Source organism: Mesoplodon mirus (assembly GCF_964341445.2).
Source record: "Mesoplodon mirus genome assembly, chromosome: 11".
Lineage (NCBI taxonomy): Eukaryota > Metazoa > Chordata > Mammalia > Artiodactyla > Ziphiidae > Mesoplodon > Mesoplodon mirus.
The window spans coordinates 56,806,403-56,830,270 of record NC_138987.1 but is presented as its reverse complement, the minus strand read 5'-3'; the positions used below and the strand labels follow the sequence as shown (position 1 = coordinate 56,830,270).

Sequence of the window (23,868 nt, the reverse complement as noted above, 5' to 3'; positions counted from 1 at the left end):
CACCTTGGCAAATGTCACCATATCAGAGATCATATTTGCACAGAGAAAGAAAGTTCTCAAGGTGACAGAGGTAGTTATTGTTGCATTTAGCTCTCAGAATTAAGTCAGAAGAATCCACACTTAGAGTAAAAATCACTAAGAACAACTGATGTAAGGCTTTAAATATTTTATCCAGGGATATCACCTTAAAAACTATCTTTTACAAACTTCCAGTTATAAAATAAATAAGTATTGCACATTTGAAAGTTGCTAAAAGAGAACGTCTTAAAAGTTGTCATCACAAGAAAAAGAAATTTTTGTAACTATGAAAGGCGACAGATGTTAATGAAACCTATTGTGGTGATCACTTCACAATACATACAAATATTAAGTCATTATGGTATATACCTGAAACTAATGGCTTGTTATATGTCAATTATACCTCGATTTAAAAAAAGAAAACAATCTTTGTTATTTTTTGTTTAAAATTAATATACATAAATTTTGTTAGATGCATTTTGTATTTTACTACCACTACAAAAATCCTGGAAAAAAATAATATACATATTGGGGAAGGACCTAAACACATATAATGTTGCAGTGAAAATTTTCCCTAGACCCATCACTTCCCAGAAATAATCCCACCTCAATAGTTTGGTATATATTTTTCCAGATTTCTGTATCTGCGTACATAATAATATATGTAATTCTTAGTATTAATATTTACAAAATTTAGATCATATGCTACATACTGTTTTGTATTTATTACTTAAAAATGTATTTTGTACATCTCTCCATACCTGCACAAATAAATCTAATAACCTCATTGTTTTTCCACGAGCCTTCACAGAAGTTTTAAACTAGCTTTCACAGAATTCCATTGTGTGGACCTACTATAACTTATTTAATCATTGTATTTATTATGAACAATACGATAACAAACATTTTCGTATATATATATTTTTGTGTACATACGTAGGTGCAAATTCCTAGAAGGAGAATTTCTGGGTCAAAGTGTATGAATACTTAAAGTTTAAAAGATAGTGCCAAACTGTTGTGCTGTTACTTTTAAGGCCACAGTACCAATGTACTTTTGCCTCTGAAATGAAATAATTTTATACTGCATTTATATTTATTATACTATTTTAGTGCCCCTGAGGTTTTCTTAGTTGAATCAAGATTGTCATTTTACTGAATCTATGATGCCACCTTATATAAAAGATATCTTCCAGGATTAAAAAAAAGATATCCTGAGGGAATTCCCTGGTGGTCCAGTGGTTAGGACTCCATGCTCTCACTGCTGAGGGCCCAGGTTCAATCCCTGGTCAGGGAACTAAGATCCCACAACACACATGGCACAGCCAAAAAAAAAAATGTTTAAAAGATATCCTGCTTTCAGGTATGCTAGAATGTGAAAAGTGTCCTTCTTACATTAGATGAAACTATGGTTCTTAGCTGTCTTGGAAAACCAATGAATAAACACTTATACTGAGAAAAAGCACTTTCTCAACAGAAAGACGGCACATTAAATGCTCATACTTTTTAGTCAAAAGTACTGCTGCACGAGACATGAAACATGCGAGAGCAAACCTGCGAAAACTAGGGACTTGTTCACATTAGTCAAGCTTTAGAAGGCCCATGATATCTGGATAAGTAATAATTACAGAGCATGTCCTTCCCTGCCATAAGGATTCTTAGCATAGACCACAGAACAAATCAAACCACCCATTTATTTCCTAACATGAGAAGCCCTGGCCCATACACGTGTGTCAAAAGGAGATGTTCACAGTTCCTGTGTTAGCAAAGCCTCTTTATCGATAAGAACAGGCAGCTCTTGTAACTGGATTTGACTCATTCAGCAGTATACAATTCATCTTGATCTTTGATAGAGAAATCACTTCCGAAGTTCAGTCCCCAGACGCGGCTGACTTTGGACATCTCTGCCAGGAGCACCAGAAAGCGGGGTTTCATTTTCCAGCACTAACGTTTGAGCTGAATAAGGTGATACAACTGCTCCTTTAAAGTCCTTTTTTTGTTTTTGTTGTTTTGTTTGAGGTGGCTAATTGCTCAAAAGATTAACATTAAAGAAGTTGTCAGAGCGACTTTCCATCTCAGGCACTGACTGTATTTTCTACACTTGTGACCATAACACATGTGTGTATCATGCTTTGATGGGAAGGTAAAGGAGGTACTAAATTAGTGTATTTGAAATGTCAGACCCTCTTGGCTAAGCACAAAGAACAGAATAAGGGCAGATAATCTAAACTCTGAATAAATAAAAGCTCTTTACACCATGTCTGAAACATGAAACACTAAGTCTATTTAGATTTGATTATGATTAGTTGAAATGTTGTCGGTATTAATAAGCCTCCACCAAATAAGAGAGGATTTTCAAGTTACACTCACTGAAATCAATATTAAATCCTTTCTGTGTACCCATCACTTTAATCTGAATGCTTGTAATTTCTTCAAAACATACCCTCCATTCTTAAGCTATTTTTGCATGTGACTTGTAAATGTAACCCTTCCTATGAATGGAGTGGCAGAGAGGCGAAGTTCCAGTCCCATAGATTTCTACAACTTATTTGCTCTACTTCTGCGGCTACTGTTGGTTTCTTCTTACTCACCGAAGCCAGAATTCTCGGCGTGTGCTCAGCTTTGCTTTGTTATTTAGCTGGGTACATCCTAACATGGAAAAATGTGATTTTTAGCCAAAATTCATGCTTGCAGGCCTCCTCTTTCATGTTCCCCTCTCATGACAGTATTGCAGAACTCTCATAACTTTCAATATCTTCAGGGTTTTAAAATCACCTCTGTTCCCTACTTTACCTCCTCTCTGGCCTTCTTCTCGCTACTACCCTAAAAAAAAAAAAAAGGTCCCGGGCTTCCCTGGTGGTGCAGTGGTTGAGAATCTGCCTGCTAATGCAGGGGACACGAGTTCGAGCCCTGGTCTGGGAAGATCCCACATGCCACGCAGCAACTAGGCCCGTGAGCCACAACTACTGAGCCTGAGCATCTGGAGCCTGTGCTCCGCAATAAGAGAGGCCACGATAGTGAGAGGCCGGCACACCGCGATGAAGAGTGGCCCCTGCTTGCCACAACTAGAGATAGCCCTCGCACAGAAACGAAGACCCAACACAGCAAAAATAAATAAATAAAATTAATTAAAAAAAAAAAAGTCCTAGTGAGACAAATATTCGAGACCCAACTATTAAACCCTCTTCAATACCCCTGCACCTAACCACAGTCTGCTAACCAGTGTTTGATTCACAGACTATACTTTCTAATATTGGGGGTAAATCTGAAAGAATTGGTATGAAAGATAGTTGGGGCTTCCCTGGTGGCACAGTGGTTAAGAATCCGCCTGCCAATGCAGGGAACACGGGTTCGATCCCTGGTCCGGGAAGATCCCACATGCCATGGAGCAACTAAGCCTGTGCGTCACAACTACTGAGCCCGTGCTCTAGAGCCCGCGAGCCACAACTACTGAAGCCCGCATGCCTAGAGTCCGTGCTCCGCAAGAGAGAAGCCACCACAATGAGAAGCCCACGCACTGCAACAAAGAGTAGCCCCCGCTCACCACAACTAGAGAAAGCCTGCACGCAGCAGCCATTAACAAACAAACAAACAAACAAATAAATAAGGATATTAAAGAAAAAAGGATAGTTGGGTTTTGGTAGGTGTACATCAAAGTTTCACACTATTGAATCAGCTGGCTAAGGCCTTTTTTCTCTATGTGATCAGCTTGGACATAGAGTGTAGAGAATCCTTTTTGGGGTTCCTTACTAATCCTTTTGTTATCTGCTGTAAAACCAAAGAGAAAGTCAAAGTTAAAACAAAAAACAAAAATCTTCCCAGAAGGCCAGGGATGAGAGATGTACAGGCCAGAGCCCTTCTGGACTGAGCTAATGGACTGGTTAGAACCTGCTGCTGCTGCAGCACCTGAGCCCCAGCCTCTAAAAGCAACACCAGGTGCTGGGAAATCGGGCTGGGGTCTTGGTGACAAACAGGAGCTCCTGATATGTTTTTCCAAATCTAGCCTTACTTCCCTCTAATCCATTCCTTAACTAATACTACTTTTTTTCCTTCCTTTCTCCAAAATATTTATTTACCTCTTATGTATGTTAGGCCCTGTGCAGCTGGCGCAAGTTACTAGAACAGATTACAAATCTGTGTTAACTGCTCTGCTGAAAATCCTTCAACAGTATTCCAGATTCCTCAAGATTTGGTCTCTGATCATCTTTCTAGCCTCATCTCCCACCTCGTTCTGGGCCCTTGCTTTCTGAGTTTCAGTCATAATGAACTACTTTCAGGTTTACTATCTGATGCTATTTCCCTAACTCTGTCTGGCTGCCATGACATCGTTCAGATGTATTCTCTGAGAAAGCCTCCTCTGATCACTCAACACCAGGTTTGGTACAAGGGGAAATTCTGTTGTGGCATGCAACCTCTATCTTTCTGATTGAACACTTCTCATTCCTTCCTCCCTTCCAGTGTGTGAAAATATATACCTAACAATATCAGCTCACAAAATAACCATGTCCTTTTCCTCATTTCCTCTAAAGCAGTTTCTGAGAGGGTTGATATACACCCTGTTTTTCAATGTAAGAAAAGGATAAGGTAACCTTGGCTGGTATAAGGGAGGCAAAAATCTGGAGAAAGTAAAATAACATTCCAGTTAGTCTTCTGGCTTAATTCTGCTAGTTCTTAAAACAATAAACATGCTGCGGAGACTATCCTAGTGCAGGGGACAGTAGGTGGGCATGGGATGAGCTCACTACGCCACACGGCCCCCTGAGGGTCTATGATTCATTTTTGCTCCTCAGTGCTGGACATGGCGTGGCAGGAGCATGCCCCCACTGCCAGCCACAGCACATCACCTTTTCCTTTCCCATGGGTTTTTCCTGGGTGAGAAGAAATAAAGTTTAAGAATTTACCAATCTGAAATTTCACTGTTGAGTTTTTGGTCCAGCTCCCTCAGTCAAGAGACTAATCAACAGCTCTGGCAAACACAGAAGGACATGTCTCTTCAAACAGAGCCTACTGAATTCTCCCAGTCCCATCCCATGAGACCCTAGCCCTCTGCCTTCTTATTTATTCACAGTGCCTTTGTACTTGCCTGGCTCCTCTTCTGCCCTTGGGCAGAAATGTCTTATTTGGGGCTGTATCCCCAGCAAATAAGAGTATCTACTACACCTGGCACGTAACAGGTACTAGTTAATATACACCTGTTGGCACTTCAAAGGAAAAAAAATAAAACAAACATATATCTCAGGATATACAGTTCACACTACAGTTAGTAAAAACTGTTCCACTGGTAATTATCTGTTCCCTCTCACCCGATCGGTATCGTTCATCCCTGGCTCCCCCAGATCGACTTCGGTGGTACTTAGAAGGAGCGGAAGTTTGAGCTGCAGATGGAGCAGGTGTCTGGTTTCTATGTTCTTTCTGTACTGCTGAATCAGTTTCTGAAACAGGAAGTTTGGAAGATGGTTATCAGATGACAATAATAGCTGATGTTTTCTGAGCACTTTACAGCATTTCCTCAAACTTTGAGGTAGGTACTATTACCCCATCTCCAGTAAAGGGTCAGAGAGCTTTATTTAGTATAAATGTTAAAAAGATACAAAGGCATCCAGGCTAAAAAAATGTCATCTTGGAGCTGTAACTGTCAACAGGCGATGGGAAATATAAGTAAATGAAAAGGCCATTCCAGAGACTCCAAGGACTGGTCAAGTGGGAGAATGGCAGGTGGGGTGGGGTGTACATGACCCCCTAATCCTGCATAGTTGTACAAAGCATAGCTTGGGGAGCTTTAGCCTCTCCCTCATAAGTTACTCCAAGTAAACATCATTAAAACAAAACTAGGGTGGTTATTGTGCAAACACACCTTCAAGTCAAGTCTTACTAGCCCCTCTTCCAACTGGAATCACCAATGAACTTATCCCTTTCTAGTCCCTGGCCTGTCCCCATATTCTGTCCTCCCAACATTTACTGTTTTATCAAGAATATGGGGAAGAGAAAATAAGCAGTAAAATAAGCAGAAGAAAAACACTTTAAGTTCTGATATTTTACTGTCTTTTTTTTCAAATGGTGTTAGCTCCTAAGTCATATTTTTTTAAATTGTGGTAAGAATATTTAACATGAGATATAATCTTTTAACAAACTGTTAAGTGTACAATACAGCATTGTAAACTATAGGCATGATGTTGTACAGCAGATCTCCAGAACTTATTCATCCTGCGTAACTAAAACTTTTTACCCACTGAGTAGCAACTCCCCATTTCCCCCACTCCCAAACCCCTGGCAACCACCATTCTACTCTCTGCTTCTATGAGTTTGACTATTTTAGATTCCTCATATAAGTGGAATCATACAGTATTTGTCCTTCTATGACTGGCTTAATTCATTCAGTATCATGTCCTCCAGGTTCATCCATGTTGTCGCATATTGCAAGAATTTGCTTCTTCTTTAAGGAGTATTTTAAGTTTCTTAAGTATCATTTAGCTGTGCCCAGGAGGGTACCTTCACACGGCAAATTAAGTGCCCACTATAGGAAGATTTCACCTACCCAGCAAATGCATTGCTCCAGACCACAGCTAAGAATCGGCTTATGAAACCCAAAAAGAAAAAAGCAGACTGAAAGACAGTGGTCTGGGGAGTGCAAGCAACAGCCCCACAAACGTCAGCGAAGGCTGATGGAATCACAGTACTACAGGAACTGAGATATTTAACGACAAAGTCATACCAATTTTAAAAAATGGTTAGCATGCTAGAGAAGCCAGGTGTAGGAGCTCTAGTCCACAGTCCCAGCTGAGCCCAGCCTTCCATCTGCCTCTGCCAAAACACCAGACATGTTATTGAAGCGATCTTGGACCTTACAGACCAGGTGAAAAGTACTTAGTGACTGACCCCAGTTGACATCATGTGGAGCATAAGAATCACCCATCTGAGCCCTGCCCAAATTCCTGACCCACAAAGTCAGAAGATGTAATAAAAAAGGTTTCCTTTTTTTAAAAAAGATTATTTTTTATATACTGTTTTTAAGAAGGCAGGGAATAGTATATTTTAGGGTGCTCTCTATTAAAGTGCTTTTATGGATCTAGAAATGTTTATTTTTGATGGTTCCTAGTAGCTGAGATTTTTATTATAAAATATCTGAGCAGAACAATTTCAACACTGAGACTTTTAAGTGTAATGTCTGGGGTTATAAATGGAAGTTTTTAACCAACCTAAACCCTATTGATAATCCATTTCCCAGAAGACCTGTACTGATTCTTGATATATTCATACCTTGTTTCATTTGTTAAGTCTTATTTCTCTAGAACACGGGTCAACAAACTATATAGCCCATGTCTCTTCTTATAAACAGTTTTATCAGAACACAGCCACATGCATCTGTTAGCCTATGGCTGCTTTCACTCTGTAAAGGCAGAGTTGAGTAGTTGTGACAGAGACTGTATGGTCCTCAAAGTCTAAAATATTTACTGTCTGGCCCTTTAAAGAAAAAGCTTTCCAGCCCCTGGTCTATAATAATAAAAGCTAGAGAGATAGCTTCAAGATTGGGGAGGAGTAAGACGTGGAGATCACCTTCCTCCCCACAAATACATAAAAAATACATCTACATGAGGAACAGCTCCTACAGAACACCTACTGAACGCTGGCAGAAGACCCCAGACCTCCCAAAAGGCAAGAAACTCCCCACGTACCTGGGTAGGGCAAAAGAAAAAAGAAAAAAAAGAGACAGAATAGAATAGGGACAGGACCTGCACCTCTGGGAGGGAGCTGTGAAGGAGGAAAAGTTTCCACACACTAGGAAGCCCCTTCGTGGGTGGAGACTGCGGGTGGCGGAGGGGGCAAGCTTCGAAGCCGTGGAGGAGAGCGCAGCCACAGGGGTGCAGAGGGCAAAGCAGAGAGATTGCTGCACAGAAGATCGGTGCTGACCGGCACTCACCACCCGAGAGGCTTGTCTGCTCGCCCGCCGGGGCGGGCAGGGCTGGGAGCTGAGGCCCGGGCTTCGGTCGGATTGCAGGGAGAGGACTGGGGTTGGCTGTGCGAACACAGCCTGAGGGGCTAGAGTGCCACAGCTAGCTGGGAGGGAGTCCGAGAAAATGTCTGGACCTGCCTAAGAGGCAAGAGACCATGCTTTCGGGATGCGCGAGGAGAGGGGATTCAGAGCACCGCCTAAATGAGCTCCGGAGACGGGCGTGAGCCGCGGCTACCAGTGCGGACACCAGAGACGGGCATGAAACGCTAAGACTGCTGCTGCCGCCACCAAGAAGCCTGTGTGCGGGCACAGATCACTATCCACACCTCCCCTCCCGGAGCCTGTGCAGCTACCACTGCCAGGGTCCCATGATCCAGGGACAACTTCCCCAGGAGAACGCACAGCGTGCGTCAGGATGTTGCAACGTCACTCTGGCCTCTGCCGCCTCAGGCTTGCCCCATATTCTGTACCCCTCCCTCCCCCGGCCTGAGTGAGCCAGAGCCCCCTAATCAGCTGCTACTTTAACTCCATCCAGTCTGAGCGAAGAACAGACGCCCTCAGACAACCTACACGCAGAGGTGGGGCCAAATCCAAAGCTGAACCGCAGGAGCTGTGCGAACAAAGAAGAGAAAGGGAAATCTCTCCCAGCAGCCTCAGGAGCAGTGGATTAAATCTCCACAGTCAACCTGATGTACTCTGCATCTGTGGAATACCTGAATAGACAACGAATCATCGCAAAACTGAGGGGGTGGACTTTGGGAACAACTGTAGACTTGGGGTTTGCTTTCTGCATCTGTTTCTGGTTTTATGTTTATCTTAATTTAGTATATAGAGCTTATTATCATTGGTAGATTTGTTTATTGATTTGGTTGCTCTCTTCCTTTTTTTAAAATATATATATTTTTCCTTTTTCTCCTTTTGTGAGTGTGTATGTGTATGCTTCTTTCTGTGATTTTGTCTGTATAGCTTTGCCTTTACCATTTGTCCTAGGGTTCTGTCTGTCCGTTTTTTTTGTTTGTTTTTTACTATAGTTTTTAGCACTTGTTATCACTGGTGGATTTGTTTTTTCATTTGGTTGCTCTCTTCTTTATTTTTTTGAATTACTTTTTTATTTTATTTATTTATTTTTTTGCGGTATGCGGGCCCGGCACTGCTGTGGCCTCTCCCGTTGCAGAGCACAGGCTCCGGACGCGTAGGCTTAGCGGCCATGGCTCACAGGCCCAGCCGCTCCGCGGCATGTAGGATCCTCTCAGACCGGGGCACGAACCCATGTCCACTGCATCGGCAGGTGGATGCTCAACCACTGCGCCACCAGGGAAGCCCTACTTTTTTATTTTTCATAATATATTTTTTATTTTAATAACTTTATTTTATTCTTTCTTCCCTCCCTCCCTCCCTCCCCGCCTTCCTTCCTTCCTCCTTCCCTTTTCTTCTGAGCTGTGTGGATGCCAGGCTCTTGGTGCTCCAGCCAGGTGTCAGGTCTGTGCCTCTGAGGTGGGAGAGGCGAGTTCAGGACATTGGTCCACCAGAGACCTCCCAGCCCCACACAGTATCAAATGGTGAAAGCTCTCCCAGAGATCTCAATCTCAACGCTAAGACCCAGCTCCACGAAACGACCAGCAAGCTACACTGCTGGATACCCTATGCCAAACAACTAGCAAGACAGGAACACAACCCCACTCATTTGCAGAGAGGTTGCCTAAAACCACAGTAAGTTCACAGACACCCCAAAACACATCACTGGATGTGGTCCTGCCTACCAGACAGACAAGATCCAGCCTCATCCACCAGAACACAGGCACCAGTCCCCTCCACAAGGAAGCCTACACAACCCACTGAACCAACCTTACCCACTGGGGGCAGACACCAAAAACAAAGGGAACTATGAACCTGCAGCCTGCAAAAAGGAGACCCCAAACACAGTAAGTTAAGCAAAATGAGAAGACAGAGAAATACACAGCAGATGAAGGAGCAAAATAAACACCCACCAGACCAAACAAATGAAGAGGAAATAGGCAGTCTACCTGAAAAAGAATTCAGAGTAATGATAGTAAAGATGATTCAAAATCTTGGAAACAGAACGGAGAAAATACAAGCAACGTTTAACAATGACCCAGAAGAACTAAAGAGCAAACAAACAATGATGAACAACACAATAAATGGAATTAAAAATTCTCTAGAAGGATATCAATAGCAGAATAACTAAGGCAGAAGAACGGATAAGTGACCTGGAAGATAAAATAGTGGAAATAACTACCGCAGAGCAGAATAAAGAAAAAAGAATGAAAAGAATTGAGGACAGTCTCAGAGACCTCTGGGACAACATTAAATGCACCAACATTTGAATTATAGGTGTCCCAGAAAAAGAAGAGAAAAAAAAGGGACAGAGAAAATATTTGAAGAGATTATAGTTGAAAACATCCCTAATATGGGAAAGGAGAGAGTCAATCAAGTCCAGGACACACAGAGAGTCCCATACAGGATAAATCCAAGGAGAAACATGCCAAGACACATATTAATCAAACTATCAATAATTAAATACAAAGAAAAAATATAAAAAGCAGCAAGGGAAAAGCAACAAATAACATACAAGGGAATCCTCATAAGGTGAACAGCTGATCCTTCAGCAGAAACTGCAAGACAGAAGGGAGTAGCTGGACATATTGAGAGTGATGAAAGAGAAAAACCTACAACCAAGATTACTTTAACCAGCAAGGATCTCATTCAGATTTGATGGAGAAATTAAAAATTAAAACCTTTACAGACAAGCAAAAGCTGAGAGAGTTCAACACCACCAAACCAGCTTTACAACAAATGCTAAAGGAACTTCTCTAGGCAGGAAACACAACAGAAGGAAAACACCTACAATAACAAAGCCAAAACAATTAAGAAAATGGTAATAGGAACATACATGTCGATAATTACCTTAAATGTAAATGGATTAAATGCTCCCACTAAAAGACGTAGACTAGCTGAACAGGTACAAAAACAAGACCCGTATATATGCTGTCTACAAGAGACCCACTTCAGACCTAGGGACACATACAGACTGAAAGGGGATGGAAAAAGATATTCCATGCAAATGGAAATCAAAAGAAAGCTGGAGTAGCAATTCTCATATCACACAAAAAAAGACTTTAAAATAAAGACTATTACAAGAGACAAAGAAGGACACTACATAATGATCAAGGGATCAATCCAAGAAGAAGATATAACAATTCTAAATATTTATGCACCCAACATAGGAGCACCTCAGTACAAAAGGCAAATGCTAATAGCCATAAAAGGGGAAATCGACAGTAACACAATCATAGTAGGGGACTTTAACACCCCACTTTCACCAATGGACCGATCATCAAAAATGAAAATAAATAAGGAAACACAAGCTTTAAATGATACATTAAACAAGACGGACTTAATTAATATTTATAGGACATTCCATCCAAAAACAACAGAATACACATTTTTCTCAAGTGCTCATGGAACATTCTCCAGGATAGATCATATCTTGGGTCACAAATCAAGCCTTGGTAAATTTAAGAAAATGGAAATCGTATAAAGTATCTTTTCCAACCACAATGCTATGAGACTAGATATCAATTACAGGAAAAAATCTGTGAAAAATACAAACACATGGAGGCTAAATAATACGCTACTACATAACCAAGAGATCACTGAAGAAATCAAAGAGGAAATAAAAAAATACCTAGAAACAAATGACAATGAAAACATAACGACCCATAACCTATGGGATGCAGCAAAAGCAGTTCTAAGAGGGACGTTTATAGCAATATAATACTACCTCAAGAAACAAGAAAAATCTCAAATAAACAACCTAAACTTACACCTGAAGCAATTAGAGAAAGAGGAACAAAAAAACCCCAAAGTTAGCAGAAGGAAGGAAATCATAAAGATCAGATCAGAAATAAATGAAAAAGAAGTGAAGGAAACAACAGCTAAGATCAATAAAACTAAAAGCTGATTCTTTGAGAAGATAAACAAAATTGATAAACCACTAGCCAGACCCATCAAGAAAAAAAGGGAGACAACTCAAGTCAATAGAATTAGAAATGAAAAAGGAGAAGTAACAACTGACACTGCATAAATACAAAGGATCCTGAGAGATTACTACAAACAATTACATGCCAATAAAATGGACAACCTGGAAGAACTGGACAAATTCTTAGAAAAGCACAACCTCCTGAGACTGAACCAGGAAGAACCACTCCCACCACCATTATTCAACACAGTTTTGGAAGTTTTAGCAGCAGCAATCAGAGAAGAAAACGAAATAAAAGGAATCCAAATCGGAAAACAAGAAGTAAAACTGTCACTGTTTGCAGATGACATGATACTATACATACAGAATCCTAAAAATGCCACCAGAAAACTACTAGAGCTAATCAATGAATTTGGTAAAGTAGCAGGATACAAAATTAATGCACACAAATTTCTCACATTCCTATACACTAATGATGAAACATCTTAAAGAGAAATTAAGGGAACACTCCCATTTACCACTGCAACAAAAAGAATAAAATACCTAGGAATAAACCTACCTAAGGAGACAAAAGACCTGTATGCAGAAACCTATAAGACACTGATGAAAGAAATTAAAGATGATACAAACAGATGGAGAGATATATACCATGTTCTTGGATTGGAAGAATCAACATTTTGAAAATGACTATACTACCCAAAGCAATCTACAGATTCAATGCAATCCCTATCAAACTACCAATAGCATTTTCCACAGAACTAGAACAAAAAAATTCACAATTTGTATGGAAACACAAAAGACCCTGAATAGCCAAAACAATCTTGAGAAAGAAAAATGGAGCTGGAGGTATCAGGCTCCCGGACTTCAGACTATACTACAAAGCTACAGCAATCAAGACAGCATGGTACTGGCACAAAAACAGAAGTATAGACCAATGGAACAGGATAGAAAGCCCAGAGATAAACCCATGCACATATGGTCACCTTATCTTTGACAAAGGAGGCAAGAATATACAATGGAGAAAAGACAGCCTCTTTAATAAGTGGTGCTGGGAAAACTGGACAGCTACATGTAAAACAATAAAATTAGAACACTCCCTAACACCATACACAAAGATAAACTCAAAATGGATTAAAGACCTAAATGTAAGGCCAGACACTATCAAACTCTTAGAGGAAAACAAAGGCAGAACACTCTATGACATAAATCACAGCAAGATCCTTTTTGACCCACCTCCTAGAGAAATGGAAATAAAAACAAAAATAAACAAATGGGACCTAATGAAACTTAAAGGTTTTGCACAGCAAAGGAAAACATAAACAAGATGAATAGACAACCCCTGGAATGTGAGAAATATTTGCAAATGAAGCAACTGACAAAGGATTAATCTCCAAAATTTATAAGCAGTTCATGCAGCTCAATATCAAAAAAACAAACAACCCAATCCAAAAATGGGCAGAAGACCTAAATAGACATTTCTCCAAAGAAGACATACAGATGGCCAAGAAGCACATGAAAAGATGCTCAACATCACTAATTATTAGAGAAATGCAAATCAAAACTACAATTAGGTATCACCTCACACCAGTTAGAATGGGCATCATCAGAAAATCTACAAACAACAAATGCTGGAGAGGGTGTGGAGAAAAGGGAACCCTCTTGCACTGTTGGTGGGAATGTAAATTGATACAGCTACTATGGAGAACAGTATGGAGGTTTCTTAAAAAACTAAAATCAGAACTACCATACGACCCAGCAGTCCCATTACTGGGCATATACCCTGAGAAAACCATAATTCAAAAAGAGTCATGTATCACAATGTTCAGCTCTATTTACAATAGCCAGGACATGGAAGCAACCTAAGTGTCCATTGACAGATGAATGGATAAAGAATATGTGGTACATATATACAATGCAATGTTACTCAGCTTCAAAAAGAAACGAAATTGAGTTATTTGTAGTGAGGTAGATGGACCTAGAGACTGTTATACTGAGTGAAGTAAGTCATAAAGAGAAAAATACCGTATGCTAACACATATATATGGAATCTAAAAAAAAAAGGTTCTGAAGAACCTAGGGGCAGGACAGGAATAAAGACGCAGACATAGAGAATGGAGTTGAGGACCCAGGGAAGGGGAAGCTGGGACAAAGTGAGAGAGTGGCATGGACATATATACACTACCAAATGTAAAATAGATAGCTAGTGGGAAGCAGCCACATAGCGCAGGGAGATCAGATAGGTGCTTTGTGACCACCTAGAGGCGTGGGATAGGGAGGGTGGGAGGGAGACGCAAGAGAGAGGAGATATATGTTTTGTATAGCTGATTCACTTTGTTATATAGCAGAAACTAACACACAATTGTAAACCAATTATACTCCAATAAAGATGTTAAAAAATCATAATAATAAAAGCTAACAATTATGTGTTTGCTTTGTGCCAGGCACTGTGAATTTTTGTCTTATTTATTCCTCACAACAACCCTACAAAGCCAGAACTATCACTATCAACTTTTTACGGAAAAGAAAAGAGAGACATGGATTAGGGTTACAGAGCCAGGGGATGGCAGAGCCAGGATTCATACCAGGTCTAACTCCACAGGTTCTCAACCTGAAAAGGTTATGAAAATTCTCCCAAGGCTCTTAAGAGGAAAGCAATCAGAATTAATATAGTTTAGGAGCATCTAAATGCTTCAGGATTTATAGTCAGGAGCTAAATTTTTTTTAAAAATCATCTCCCTTCACGTGAAAAATACTGCAAAAAGCCCCTCCAAATAAAGTTTTCAGCCATTCACTAGAGAAATTATTTAAAACATATTTCAATTAACTTTTTTTTTTTTTTTTTTTTTCGGTACGCGGGCCTCTCACTGCTGTGGCCTCTCCCGCTGCGGAGCACAGGCTCCGGACGCGCAGGCTCAGCGGCCATGGCTCACGGGCCCAGCCGCTCCGCGGCATATGGGATCCTCCCAGACCGGGGCACGAACCCGTATCCCCTGCATCGGCAGGCGGACTCTCAACCACTGCGCCACCAGGGAGGCCCTCAATTAACTTTAAATAGAGAACAAAAAATAGAAAGGGGCTATTTTTATTTGTATGGTCAGATGATACATACAGGAAGGAAATCAGATTAGCAGACATGAACTACTTTGCCTGTAAACATGCACAGAGAAAATGGTTTGACTTAAACAGATAAAGCACCCATTTTATTTATTTATTTTTTTTTGCGGTACGTGGGCCTCTCACTGCTGTGGCCTCTCCCATTGCAGAGCACAGGCTCCGGATGCGCAGGCTCAGCAGCCATGGCTCACGGGCCCAGCCACTCCGCGGCATGTGGGATCTTCCCAGACCGGGGCACGAACCCGTGTCCCCTGCATCGGCAGGCGGACTCTCAACCACTGCGCCACCAGGGAAGCCCCAAGCACCCATTTTAAAACACTAGCTTTGTATTCCTTTTTGGAGGGTTATAGTGAATATAAAACTGAATTACCTGTCGCTAATTTCTTTTTTTTTTTAATTAAGTAAGCAGATTTGCTAGGATGAACCAAACTACCCTGCTAAGAAACATGGCGCTTTCAAATTAGACAGCTAATAATCCAAAGGATAAAAAGAAGGAATATGGATTCTCATTTCACGAAGGATGGAAACAAAAGGCTGATGTATTTTTTCTGATTCCTCCCTCACTATGCTTTTATTTTGTATTTTTCAATGTAATTAATTAGGAAAAGGAAGATAATGTGGACTAAATAAAATTTTTTACCAAAAAATGATCGGGAGGTGATAGGGGAACTGGGAGTTGATAAATTTGAGGAAGAATTAGAAAGAATGAACATTTCCACTCAGGATTATCTTGAGGTTATCAGAGAACAAACCACAAGGAAATGTAACATAAATACAGACATCTGATGAGAATTGAGAGTCAGATGACACTTAGGCAAGAGATCTACTGAACTGGTACTGAAAAAAAAAAAAAAAGCCTCACAACACACTATTCACCAAGCAACATTAGTATGATGCTCTGCAAAGTTTTTCTCAGTCCCCTCGGGTATTTAGTCATCCAAGCAGACCAGGTCTCTTTGGGTCTAAAATCATGACAGACATTTCAAGGTAGCTTGCCAGAAATGAAACCAAAAGGTCAACTTGCAGTTTCAGTAAGTGGCTGACAAGTTTGTTCAGTGAGCATTCCTTGGGTGCCCAAAACACAATGCCACAAAAACATGGATTTCTGACAGAACAAGCTTGGTTCAAATGTTTAATATACTTGTTCAGGTTTAAGAGAGGTGACATAAAAGAAACAAAAAAAGAATAAAATGAATTCCTAGGAACTGAATCCTAGGAATATACTTTAAGTATAATAGGGAAGACTTCCCTGGTGACATAGTGGCTAAGAATCCGCCTGCCAATGCAAGGGACATGGTTCGAGCCCTGGTCCGGGAAGATCCCACATGCCGCGGAGCAACTAAGCCCGTGCGCCACAACTACTGAGCCTGCGCTCTATAGCCCGCGAGCCACAACAACTGAGCCTGCGCGCCTCAACTACTGAAGCCCACGCACCCTGGAGCCCGTGCTCTGCAACAAGGGACGCCACCACAATGAGAAGCATGCACACAGCAACGAAGAGCAGTCCCTGCTCGCTGCAACTAGAGAAAGGCCGCATGCAGCAACGAAGACCCAAAGCAGCCAAAAATAAATAAATAAAGAGGGCACTTCCCTGGTGGCGCAGTGATTAAGAACCCACCTGCCAATGCAGGGGACACAGGTTCGAGCCGTGGTCCGGGAAGATCCCACATGCCGCGGAGCAACTAAGCCCATGTGCCACAACTACTGAGCCCGCGCACCTACAGCCCGTGCTCTGCAACAAGAGAAGCCACCTCAATGAGAATCTCACGCACCGCAACGAAGAGTAGCCCCTGCTCGTTGCAACTAGAGAAAGCCGCACACAGTAATGAAGAACCAAAGCAGCCAAAAATCAATCAATCAATATATAAATATTAGGAAGGAAGGAAGGGAGAAAGGAAGAAAGAAAGAATAACAGGGAAGCTTAATGATGAAACTCTGTAGCTAATCTGTTTGATTGTTACTAATCACTCTCCAATTTATTATGAATTTTATTTTATAAATTTTTATTTCCATGTATTGGAGTTTTATTTTTTAAAACATAAGACTTACAGATATATTTTATATGTGCGTTGAAAAAAATGGAAAGCAAATACAGTAAACTGTTAATAGCCATCATTTCTAGGTGATGAAATTAGATGTTTTGTATATTATTCCATAGCTTTACTGGGTTTCCATAATTTAGAGAAGTTCTCTTTTTCATGATATAAAAATAATATATGTTCATTATAGAACATCAAGGTAACGGTTAAGTATAAAGAAGAAAATAAAAATGATATTGGATTTTCTTAATTTGAAGGCCATACCACAGAGAGCAGATTCTTACCAAAATAGGTTAAAATAATGCTCAGTTTTCAGTTTCCTAGATAAATTATGACATTGTGAGCAGGATTTTCCAATCTTCTAAAATCAATTGCCTTCTTTTTCTTTCCCCCAAAGCAACTGGTAATTCAATGCATATCTGGAGGTGAGAAAGAGGAAACTACGTCCTGGTTGGATTAAAAAAATCTTGGAACGCTTACTTGCTTATTTAGCTTACTTGCCAGGGCACCAATTCATCACAGAAGGAAGCAGGAAACATGGACCTCAGGTCTCCTGAAAGAGGAGGAAGAGGTCTGAGGACATAGGGGCCCAGCAGGGCATTATTTAACAGCATGTCCAATGTCAGCTGGGCAGGCAAGGTGCTGCTTAAAGATGAATCGTTCCCTGGCCATGGTTTCACACTCCAACCAGATCTCAGGAACTACCTGGGGCCCAAAAGTAGAGATTTCTATATTTTGAATAAGATGTGCACAGTTTCATTACCACAGTAAGAAGCTAAAAGCAAAGACAGAATTAACTTATATATCAACATGATGAGATACATATTATACGCCACGAAAAGTGAAAAACTGTTGACTATGCAGACACATGAAAAGGTCTCCAGTAATAAAAGAACATAGGGCCTCCCTGGTGGCGCAGTGGTTGAGAGTCCGCCTGCCGATGCAGGGGATACGGGTTCGTGCCCCGGTCTGGGAGGATCCCATATGCCGCGGAGTGGCTGGGCCCGTGAGCCATGGCCGCTGGGCCTGCGCATCCGGAGCCTGTGCTCCGCAACGGGAGAGGCCACAACAGTGAGAGGCCCGCATACCGCAAAAAAAAAAAAATAATAAAAAAATAAAATAAAAGAACACAAAATATTATGTCTATAATTACAATTGTGCACGTAAAAACTATTCACATACAATTATATGGATTGGAGGGGATATAAAATCCCCTAAGTAGTTGGGATGAGGTAGGGATGAGGTACTCTGGAGAACTTTACCATTTCTTTACCACTTTGTTTACTGAAAGAGCTCTGTATAAAATCAAAGTAATTTTAAAAGACCCTAAATATAGGTTAGGTAAGGAGACAGCTATAAGGAGAGCTGTGAACCTCATAAATCAAGCCTTCTTCCAAACTTCTAAATTCTATTGTGAAACATACTTGAGATTCAAAGAAAAAAATTATTCCCTGATCACTACACACAGTGACCACTTCAGTTTGGGAGTTCCTGCATCTTTCAGTCTGTTATACAGAATATCCACTAGGGGTCACCATTATGTTTAAATAGTGATGATGTTACAATGTTTATTAACAATAAGTTTAGACAAATTTTCATTTCTTCTACAACACAAAGCCTCCTTTCTCAATGGTCAGCATGTACACAATTTATGGTTCTCTGGCAGAAAGAGACTTTAGAGTCTTGCATGATTCTACTGTTTGAACATAATAACAATGATAACCTGGAAAAGAAGCTGATCTTTAGTATAAAACCATGCAAAATCTCCAAATCAGGAACATGGAGGAAAGCCAACCTTGGCTTCTTATCTTTCAACTCTGCCAATGATTAAACAGGAATTTTCACCTGTAAGAGTAACAGAGGGAAGGAGAATGTGCTCTGAGAACCAGCGAACATAATGCTTCAACTTTTTAAGCAGACATGGTCACTGGTCTCGGGGCTGGTGTCAGAGAAGAAATATATTAAATAAGTGATCACCCAGTCACGTGTATCTTTTACTACGTGATCAGTGCTGAGAAGGAAAAAGACAGGGATCTCCAAGCCCACGTAATGAGGAATTTAATTTGTACTAGAGTTTCAGGAAGAGCCTGTTAAAAGGAGAGGCTGATGCAGGCTTCAGCTTGGGGGGGGGGGGAGGGCTACTTTACACAGCAACGCGGTATTTGTATAAGTCCTGTGAGGGAGAAAAGCCTTGACAAGTCTAAGGACTGGTGGGGCTGAAGCACAGTGAAAGAGGTGGAGTGAGACAAAATGAGGCTGTAGAAGAAAAGCAGGGTCAGGTCACTTCTCCTAACCAAACAAGTGGCCTTTAAAGGGCTTTAGAAAGCGAATGACAGAATAACAATGATAATACAGTTCTGGCTCTTTAAACTCATAACACCATCTCATTTTACCTTCGCAATAACACCATCTGATAGATACCATTAAGGAGGCAGGACACCTACAGCAGATTAAATTTGTTTTTCTATTTAATTTAGTGAGAGTGTGTCCATAATCACCTTGAATCATTATAAACAGAGCTTCCACTCCCAACTCCACCCTCCACCCTGGGTGAAGGTACCTTGAATCACTCAGAGACTCTTCCCTGGGAGCTCACTGAGGAGAGTTTTCCTCAGGAGGATGGGTGATTAACCTGCCTCGCTGCCTGGGGGAAGGGAGGAAAGAAAGAGTCCGCATTCACAGTCTGGAAAGGGGCCACCAGCCTAGGGTAAACCTGAAGCTTCCTGGGCCACTTGGCATCAGGAAAATGGCTGTGCGTGGACCAGAAGAACACAATACCAAGAGCTTTGCCCTGAGAATCCAAGTGGGGTACCTTGGCTGAGCCGAGCAGAGTGGGCTCTTTCCTCAGAGTGACTGATGCGGGACCCAGGGTTAGCAGTGGGACAGCACTGCTGGTCACAAGGTAAGGATCGGTTTTCAGTAGCGCCCCATGAGGCACTGAGGAGCGGCAGCAGACAATGGGGTTCTTCCCATTTGGGTGTGGAAGCTACACTGACCACCTCTCCTCCTGCACTACCTATATCCCAGGGGGTTCTTGGACAATTCAGGAGGAAAGAGAAGCCCCAAAAGACAGCAGACTTCCTTCCAATGAGGCATGTGGGTACAGATAAGGTTGCAATGCGTGCTCCAGTGCATAGCAACTATATAAGTGTCCAAACCTAGCTAATGAAAGGGCAGAACTGGAACTGGAATAAAAAATTCCATGTTCTTTCCATTATTCTGTGATCCTCACTTGGGAAGGAACTTTTAAATCAAAACACGATAGAGAGAATACAATCAATCCCACCCCCAGCACACAAAGAGGCACTCTGCCTACTTAACATTTATATGGTTGGGAATGTTCTACAGCATTCCAAAATGCTGTTCGTGATTTCAGTAGCTAGTTTTAGGTTCACGTCCCTTTGAATTTCCATAATATTTTGTTTAGAACTTTCTTACAGTGCTTATTTCACTCTTTTTTTTTTTTGGTACGCGGCCTCTCACTGTTGTGGCCTCTCCCGTTGTGGAGCACAGGCTCCGGACGCGCAGGCTCAGTGGCCATGGCTCACGGGCCTAGCTGCTCTGCGGCATGTGGGATCTTCCCAGACCGGGGCACGAACCCGTGTCCCCTGCATCGGCAGGCGGACTCTCAACCACTGCGCCACCAGGGAAGCCCCTGTTTCACTCTATCTTTTATGATTCTCATTTGTATACCTATCTTTCCTATTTATAGTATAAATAAACTTGAGGTCAGAGGCTGGTCTTAATTCATCTTTTATCTCCTGCAGTAATTAGCTCTGGGTATTACACTGCAGGCACCCAAAATTTTAGTTAAAATAAAGAAATTAAGATCTTTTCTGTCTCCTCACTTCCACCAATGGGAGTGGGTGGCTGGGAAAAACAAAGACAAAAATGAAGAGATACCAACTTAAAGGATATGGTTAACTGTTAATCTGAGAAGGCTGCTTATTTGTGTATCTCTAAGCCGCAAACATTTTATGCAAAAATCTGTGCCTCTCACAATTTTCATACAATTACATGAGGTCAATAAGAATAACAGGATCACAGACTATCCGTGAGAGGAGTTATCAGAGTCTTTAGAGAGAGAGAGGATAAAACGCACAAGCCTTTCTTTTGTTTCATTTTCACTCGGTTATATACACATTTGCACAATCTCAAAGGCAGGAGTGAACTCAGAAGAGCTGGGACGAAAGGGGTGGGGAACAACTAGCAAGTGCAGCATATGTACGTACACTGGAACACTGGTGAGCAAATACCCTGCAGCAAAATAGGCAGCAACCACAAAAGGAATCCAAGTTTGGAAAGAACCTTTGGGCCACCAGCACTTCTTACCAAGGCAAAGCTAGAAAATGCCAACACGTAAGCGAATTCATAAACTGACATGTCTTACCCCTAAAAGGGCCCAGGGGAAAAATAATGTGGAAACCTAGCCCAGGAAGGAATATATAAAAGGCGAGATCCTATTCTGAAGTAGAAGACAAACACAAGTAAATGAAGTTAAAGACAGTAGGACAAAGTCAATGGATGAAGGAAGAAAAACAAATACACAAAGGTCACAAATGATCTCAAATACACGAAGACAGAATGGAATGTGTACATCAATGCCATGAAAAACAGAAGCTGCAGTAATGTCCTAAAGCAAAGGATGTGGGTCCAAGAGAAGATGCCACCGTTGAACTTCAAGGGCAGTTTTAAATAGCGGAGAGTTGCAAAACAGAGCTGAGGCAGGGCTCGCTCTCAGAACCACCCAAAGGAGGGAGGCCCCCCAGATTCAACACTTTAATCAGGCTGTGGTAGAGACCATTTGATCAGCTTGCTGGTGAACAACCAGCAAATGAGGTACTGACGTCTTTGAGATCTTTTAGATTGATAGAAATGATCTTGGTACAAGTTTTGAACAATCCTTAAACAGAAATGTTAGGATAAAGAATCCTGATTAAACATGGCAGAATAACACATCTATCTATCCCCACTCCTTCCTAAAACACCACTAGAATGATAATAAAGGCCTAGAGCAGGACAAAGAAACAATCAGTTCAGGAAGAGAGACAACATCAAGAGTTGTCTCTACAAAAATAATAATAATAATAAAACGATGGATTAACTGTAAAAAAAAGAGAGAGAGAGAAAGAAAGGAAATGTAATCCTAGTAAACCAAGTGACTTAGCTGTGAATAATATTTACATAATCAAAATAATGCAAACACTGATTGCTGACTTAGCAACAACAAAAGTAATACATTGAACAGACAGCCCACAATGAGTATGAGATGGGAGATGGGAAGGAAGGGGTAAAGGGAAGGGGAGTGTGTGGTGTCCAGGTGGTTGGGGGAAGAAAGTGTAAGAGAAAAATTCTAATCTTTTACCTACAGAGGTAAGTGCCAGAAGAAACAGTTAAAACAGTTGAAAGAAGCTGTCTCTGGGGAAGAAGAGGACACAGCTTATTTTTGTTGTTGTTACAAACCTCGTAGTAGCATTTGACTTTGTAAACAGATACATTAATTTCATTTAAAAATAAAAATTAAGAGGAATGCTAATATTGATATAATGTTATAATATAATATTGATGAGAATCAATATGCTGTGCACAGTCTCTTGAGATTTAGTAGATCTAAATTAAAAGATCGATTGAAGGTAGAGACAAGTTGCCAGGACCAATCACTCTCCAGTCTGTAGAGTAATCTGCTTTTTTCATTATCTGACACTTCCATCTTCACAGATGTTTACGAAAGGAGGTATTTCTAAATTCTAAATGTTCCTTCTGTTTAGTTCCACAAACATTTATAGAATTCTACTATGTGCCAGGTACTAATGCTAGAAGCTGGGGACATGAAGAAATAATAATAAAAAAAGAATGTTCCTGATTATAAAGACCTTAAGAGTCCAGTAGGGGAATAAGACACACGAACAAACCATCATCTATGGGACAGTCAGAGAGTGCTTTTTATAAATGCAGTGCAGATCATGGGAGTGGGGACTGTTTGTGATAAAGCTGGTCAAGGAAGCCTTCTTAGTGTTAGTTGCAGCTGAGCAAACCCCTAGTAGACTGAGGGAGCAAGCCAGGGGGTCCCAGGCAGTCTTGTCCAATGCTGGCTGCCTCCTGATGTCTTAACAGTACTTGGAGCACAGAAAGCACATAGTAAATACGTGCTGACCTGAGGTTCTGTCAGCAACCCCGGTATCATTAGAATAAACTCTTTTCTATTAAAGCTATTTGGAATTAATCAGTTACTTGTAAGCAAAACATCTTAAGGATTAGACTACAGGAAGTTGCCTCCCTGCACAAAACCTTCCATTTTCTTCTAAATCCAAGAGTGGCCAAGAGCGACTAATTTACAGAGGAGTTAAGAGTGTCTGTGGGGCTTCCCTGGTGGTACAGTGGTTGGGGGTCTGCCTGCCAATGCAGGGGACATGGGTTCGGGCCCTGGTCCGGGAGGATCCCACATGCTGTGGAGCGACTAAGCCCACATGCCACAACTACTGAGGCCCACGCACCTAGAGCCCGTGCTCCACAACGGGAGAGGCCGCCACAATGAGAGGCCCACGCACCGCAACGGGGAGTGGCCCCCGCTCACCACAACTAGACAAGCCCATGCGCACAACGAGGACCCAACGCAGCCATAAATAAATAAATAAATAAAATTATTAAAAAAAAAAAAAAAAAAAAGAGTGTCTGTGGTTTGAATAATCAATTCTTTGGGCCTTGACAAAAGAGAGTTAATTTCTGGACTCTTCTCCTTGCAAAAGGCT

The 23,868-nt window shown here is 41.3% G+C and overlaps 1 protein-coding gene across 5 annotated transcripts in view; it reads right to left on the bottom strand.

The window, feature by feature from the left end:
* DIP2B (disco interacting protein 2 homolog B) overlaps positions 1–23,868 on the bottom strand; it is a 237,535-nt gene that overhangs the window by 87,049 nt on the left and 126,618 nt on the right. For all 5 annotated transcript variants that reach the window (XM_082635172.1, XM_082635169.1, XM_082635168.1 and 2 more), the window contains one exon: positions 5,319–5,447. In XM_082635172.1, coding sequence (XP_082491298.1) covers positions 5,319–5,447 — 129 coding nt within the window. The remainder of the gene's footprint in view (positions 1–5,318; positions 5,448–23,868) is intronic.